General features: G+C 39.1%; 1 protein-coding gene across 1 annotated transcript in view; it reads left to right on the top strand.

Annotated features, from left to right (window-relative positions):
• The first annotated feature begins 3,758 nt into the window (after positions 1–3,758).
• Positions 3,759–6,549, top strand: part of LOC114594287 (cytosolic phospholipase A2 delta-like) — a 28,213-nt gene continuing 25,422 nt past the window's right edge. The window contains exons 1-2 of the mRNA XM_077919741.1: positions 3,759–3,791; positions 4,854–4,926. Coding sequence (XP_077775867.1) covers positions 3,759–3,791; positions 4,854–4,926 — 106 coding nt within the window. The remainder of the gene's footprint in view (positions 3,792–4,853; positions 4,927–6,549) is intronic.

The following is a 6,549-nucleotide window of genomic DNA, read 5'->3' as shown; positions in this document are numbered from 1 at the left end:
GGCTAACGTAATGCTGGACTTCAATTGCTTAATAATAATAATAATAATAATAGTAATTTATTATTTATACCCCGCCACTATATGGCCTTGCGTCATATATTCATTAACAAAGTCCTTCTCCATGAAAATAAGCAATGTTTCACCTTTGACATTTGATTTTTTAAAAAAATAATATTTATTATTTTTCATACAAAAGCATAACAAAAAAGAGAATAAACAATAATAAGAGAAAAAGAATAAGAAAAAGAAAGAATATGAAACATAAACTACTTCAATTTTCCCATATATCACCACATAAACGAAAACTTTTAATTAATTAAAATCCATCTTTATAAACATATTACTTGACTTCCTCTAATCTCTTCCATCTGAATTTCCTTGTAATTAAATGTAGCAGTTTCCAATATCATTATTTCATAAAACCGTATTACAGTCATAATCAAATTTCTTAACTTTTCTTATTTATTTATTTAATCCTAATTTAATCCTAGGCCTAAATAGTTCTTTCAAGTGGTTACATATCTTTAATATTACCTTTGACATTTGAACTATGACAGTTAGAATACAACCTTTGGTAAAAGTTCTTGTAGAATTTACTGCCCAGTGTCTCTAGGATTCAATTAACAAGATCTGGATCATCCCAATACCAGTAGCCGCTAAGAGCTGTTGTACTTTGAGGTCTAAGCCAAGGTGACTATGAAATATTTTGTTGTTGTTATTGATATACATTATGATTGAAATATGAAATGTTAAAGTGAAATGCTTCACGACAGTGACATGTACCCAAAGACACTTTTGTGCGACTGGAAAGCACTTCTGCTCACACAAGGCAGAGAGCTGGTTGAATACTGCAATTTATTGACGTTTTGGCGCCTGGGTGAGAATGCTAAGTCCTTAGATAGTTAGTGATGATGACAATCCGTGAACTGATCTTGAACTGCGCAACAGAGAGGTTGCTTAAGTGTCCCGTATCAAAAGCTGCTTTTGCACTTCTTAGTGGTCTAATAAGGCGAACAACTTCAAGCCTTTAAAATTGCTTATATTAAGCTTGTGGAGCGGCTTGTTTATGAATCTAGAAAATTTAAATATTGCGTATGTTTTAATTAAAAGATGAATAATTTTGTTGTTGTATGAGTGGGGCATTGTTGCTTTTGTTTGTACTTAGGGTACTTATTTTTGTGTTTCTATATTGTAAACTGCCCTGTGATCTTCAGATGAAGGGCGTCATAGAGATTAATAATAAATATAGTCAGATAAAACAGTCTAGATCATATGACCTGGACCAGGTTACTAAAGGTGATATATGGATTATGTTCTAGTGACTCCTTGTTAAAATTATTTGCAAAACTATACAGGAAAACGTGTTTTTTGTATAGCTGAATGTGAGTATGATGCTGTGATTGACAATGATGCAGTGATCTAATATTACAATTTTGTATTGCTAAATGAAGTGGTTACATGTATTTATGTTGGCGATGCCAACGCAATGAATCAAGAGGATGAATGTTTATCCTAAGGCTTTTCTCATGGCTGTTTAAAAATAAGCAAATAAGCAAAAGATTTTTAACATCATCATCATCATCGCTATGTTTATTTCCTGTATCAACAAGTAGACATTAAACAAACCTTTAGCGCACACTGGGTTTTGAAATGGACCTTGCTTCACATGCCAATTATAACTGTGAGAGAAACAACCTGAAATGCTAAGGTCAAACTGCGACACCACCTTTGTGAGGAATTTTGCTTAGCCTACACCCAGGCACCCATGGGCTGGGAGCTCATGACACCTCTCAGTCGCTGACAGCACCAATTCGTAGAATCAGCCACCAGTGTCAGGGACAGTAACTGGGGCACCATTTGTCCTTGACATTCTGCAGATCGGATGTGTAATGATAACTATGTGGTTTGGTATAGTGAGGAAACAGCCTCATAGTGGGGTATTCTGTTAGGCCACCTGCAAGTAGGCAATGCCCTAATGCAGGGGTAGGCAACCTAAGGCCCGTGGGCCGGATGCGGCTCAGTCGCCTTCTCAATCCGGCCTGCGGACGGTCCAGGAATCAGCGTGTTTTTACATGAGTGGAATGTGTCCTTTTATTTAAAATGCATTTCTGGGTTATTTGTGGGGCATAGGAATTTGTTCATATTTTTTTTCCAAAATATAGTCCGGCCCACCACATGGTCTGAGGGAGGGTGGACCGGCCCACGGCTGAAAAAGTTTGCTGACCCCTGCCCTAATGTATGCAACAGCAACCAGATTTGATGTTTGTATACAAATATATGCAATATTTCTAAGGCTTTTTGAGCAGAGGTGGCTTGTTCTTCAAATGAAAAGCTATTTAGTGTGAGAAAACTGTATTTGCGTCTACTTAACAGCTGTAGAAGTTGGTTACTCTCTTGTATTATAACCCCTTATGCGTCTAAACCTGCACTTTCCTGCCTTCCGGAAAGGGAGGAAACTTTGCAAGCTATTGTAGCAATTGTACACACAGCAGGTAAGAGTTTCAGGTCCCCCTTTGTGAGATACATGAACATAATGCGAGACCTTTTTTAAATAATAAGAAAATAGCATGCATTCATTTTATAGCACTAGGGAAGCTAAAATGCCTCAAATCATAGTACCATAGAGATGGAAGGTACCCCGAGACTCACCCAGCACAATCAAACCTCAGTTTTTGAACATCTTGGCTGCCGAACATTTTGGAAGCCGAATGCCGATAACCCAGAAGTGAATGCTTCCATTTTCGAACGTGCCTCGGAAGTCGAACGGCTTCTGAGGCGCATTTCTTAATTTTCCCCATTGAACTTGCTGACAACCCTTTGATCCTCGGTTTCTGAACGTTTTGGAAGTCGAACAGGCTTCCAGAACGGATTACGTTCGAAAACCGTGGTTCCGCTGTACACAGTATCCCAAGTGTGGTGGCACCAAATATAAGGACATTCTTGTATTAGCAGTTTTATTTTTTTATTCCTTTCCTAATGATCCCTAACTTAGAATCCACCTTTTTCACAGCTGTTGCAAATTACGTCTTCACTTTCACTGAACTATTCCTCACAATCCAAATAACTCTTTCCTGGTTGGTCACCACTAGTTCAGTCCTTATCAGTTTATATGTGAAGATGGGATTTATTTGTTTATCTAATTAGCCTCTATGTACATCACATCTGCTTACACTGAATCACATTTGCCTTTTTACAGTGCATTTGCCCAGTTTGGAGAGATCCTTTTGGAGCCCCTTGCAATCTATATTGCCTTTTAGTACTCTGAATAATTTTACCACCCTGAACCACAATAAACTCCTGGCAGTGCTACAATCTTCAGTCCCCCACAGTACAGCTAATCTGGGTACTGGCTATTGTACTAGGTAAAAAGTGATGGCTACATTGCATGATTTAACAATCTGGGCATGACTTGGTTCTGAGCTCTGAGGTCACATTTGGTAATGGATACCAGGAAAGGAACTCTGGAATTTTGTCAGCTAGTGATGTGCATAACTCAGTTGGCCACACCATAAAAATACAGTGCAAACTTGTTAAAAATAATAATTTTCTATTTATATGTGTACGGAGCACTCTTAAAGTATTTGTTTTTAATCACCGAGGGTGGGGTTGAGTTTCTGCTTATATTACAACGATTACCAAGTTCTGTCACTTTAAAGGCAGACACAACCGGGACTAGTCCCCTTCAGTCAAGGAACCAGTTCCCTCAAGCACAACCTGACATTTTTCTCATCTGACTGCATGAGGCTTGAGAGTACAGGATGTCTGAGGATCCAACTACCAGTTTACCAGAGGTAAATTTAAAAGTACAGCTATTCAATAAATTGGGTTTTTTTTATACAGCGTATCACCTGGAAGGGGAGGGGGCAAATGGAGGAACACATTTTGGGCTATTTTGTGTGTGTGTGTGTGTGTGTGTGTACATATGCAGTACATGCACTACAGGGTCAAGACACTTGAGGGCATTTCAACAAGATTAGCATGTGAGGGGTGGAATCTGTACACATATAAAAACTCTGTGAAAATCCTTTAAAAAAAAACGTTTTGAAAAATACATTGAATTTTGCATAGTTCATTGTTGCCATCTAGCGTCACATCTGTGGTGCTTTTTTCTGGGGGTACGCAGGGGTACGTATACCCCTAAACATTTTGTGAATCTTTGTACTTTTATCCATTTACTGTATTTATTTTTCCTGATTTGAACTATAAAATGGTGATTTTCTTGAGTCAAAATGAGAGTACCCCTAAACATTTTTTAAAGAAGGAAAGCACTGCACATTTGTATACTGCACTTTAAGGTAAAGGACCGCTGACCATTAGGTCCAGTTGTGACCGACTCTGGGGTTGCGGTGCTCATCTCGCTTTATTGGCCGAGGGAGCCGGCGTACACTTCCAGGTCATGTGGCCAGCATGACTAAGCTGCTTCTGGCGAACCAGAGCAGTGCACGGAAACACCGTTTACCTTCCCGCCAGAGCGGTACCTATTTACTTGAACTTTGACATGCTTTCGAACTGCTAGGTTGGCAGGAGATACTGCACTTTACAACACATTTAAAATGTTTTATTTGCAACTGTGTAACTGAGTACAAGGTCTTGAGATTAAGTAGGTAAAGCATTGTATGAGATTCTATGAGATTGTAACTCACAGAAGGGCTCTTTTAAATATCACCTCCTCATCTGTTTTGAACCTTACCTTCAAATTACTGTTCATGTTCTGGGTTAAAGAACCTCTCAGATATGCTCCTGTCTTATCATTCTACAATTCTGAGATTATCTATTCTGTTTCCTTTTGCTGGTAAGTGTGTGTAGTTAAATTCAGTTTTGTGACTTCATCAAATCATACATTTGCTCTGCAGATCCAAATCTTCCCCACTTCTCAGCTCACTGTGAAAATCTTGCAAGCTAGAAATATCACTGCAGCTGACCCATGTGAGTACCATATTTCCTTCACATTTTGGTTGCCTCTCTTCCATGAAATTAAAAGGACTGGTAACCAGAAAAACAAAACATGAAACATTTTCAACAGATGGTGAGAGTGGAATTCTAAATTCAGGTTTTAACTAGGGATCAAAAATGTTTGGCAAACCTGAAATGCTTGGCAGGTTTTTGAAGGAACCACAGACCTACCCTTTTATATGTATAAAGACTCTTTGGCCTGAGAACAAACTTGGTTGGACACATAGATTTGAATCTAACTAAGTCCTACTCCGCCTGAGGACTCAGTTACACAGCTGCAATTCTAACATTATAAGTGTGTTATAAGACTGTGACACCAGATGGCTCTGTAGAGCTCAATGGCAAATTGCATATATATTTTATTGCAATTTTTAATAGTATTTTAATAGCGTATTTAATATCTGTTTGGATCCAGCCTCAGAGAAGTCTCACTGAATTCAATAAGCATGAATCAGTCATGACCAATGATTTCAGTAGGTCTACTATGAGTAGGCCTTATTTGGATACAGCTCACAGTCATGCCATCTGATGCTTAAAAAAGAATCCCTTTCCAAATATTACACAACACAGAGTACCACCTTATTAGTTTAGCACTCAGAGGTAGCTATGTTTTAGGTATAAATATCATATGTAAGTGAAAACCGGACTACATGTAAAACGCTACACTGAAGCTGTCCTGGTCATTGATGTGAAAAGCAGAATCACTACACATTTCAGTGGGGAGGAGCCATAACTCAGTGGGTAGAGCACATGTTTTCCATGCAAAAGGTTCCAGGTTCACTCCCTGGAAATTTCTAGTTAAAATAAGAATCAGGTAGCACAGGCTTCCTCAGCCTCGGCCCTTCAGATGTTTTTGGCCTACAGCTCCCATGATCCCTAGCTAGCAGGACCAGTGGTCAGGGATGATGGGAATTTTAGTCTCAAAACATCTGGAGGGCCAAGGTTGAGGAAGCCTGAGGTAGCAGGTAATGGGAAAGACTCCTGCTTGTTTGAAAAGCCACTGCCAGTCAGAGTGGATAATATTAGACGAGATGGACAGATAATTTGACCCTTGGTATAAGACAATCTTCTATGTACTGCCATGCAGATTTAATATGTAGGGCAGCCCTTTATATGTGATTAGTAATATGCCAAGGGTGGTAATCAACTAAGTGTTACTCAGAGTAGACCCATTGAAATAAACCAGCATGACTCAATTATGACAACTGATTTCAGTGGGTCTACTCTGAGTAATACTTAGTTGACTAACACCCCTACTGTTTTGCTAAGTTCGGTATGTGTAGTTGGTATGGAGAGGTTTGCAGACAGCTCAGAGATGTGTTGTTTACCTCCATCCTTCTGTGCTAGATGTCTGTCATGTCAGGCAAGTCAGTGGGTGTGGATGAGGGACAATTTCTCCCTCCCTTTGTTAAAAGGTGTCATCTAGTGCAGGGCTTTACTTTCCCTCACAGAAGTGAATTATTAAGGGTGTTCATTTATATGGTAGAAAAATAAAGGCGTGTACCTGGGGCTAAACTGGCTCCTTATCCCTGCAGATGCTAGCTCCAAACCTACCTAATCTCTTTATCTGAAAGGTGCCAAACTTAATACAATAGA

This window comes from Podarcis muralis, chromosome 1, assembly GCF_964188315.1.
Source record: "Podarcis muralis chromosome 1, rPodMur119.hap1.1, whole genome shotgun sequence".
Classification (NCBI taxonomy): domain Eukaryota; kingdom Metazoa; phylum Chordata; class Lepidosauria; order Squamata; family Lacertidae; genus Podarcis; species Podarcis muralis.
The sequence above is the reverse complement of the archived record's forward strand: the minus strand, read 5'-3'. Positions and strand labels throughout refer to the sequence as shown.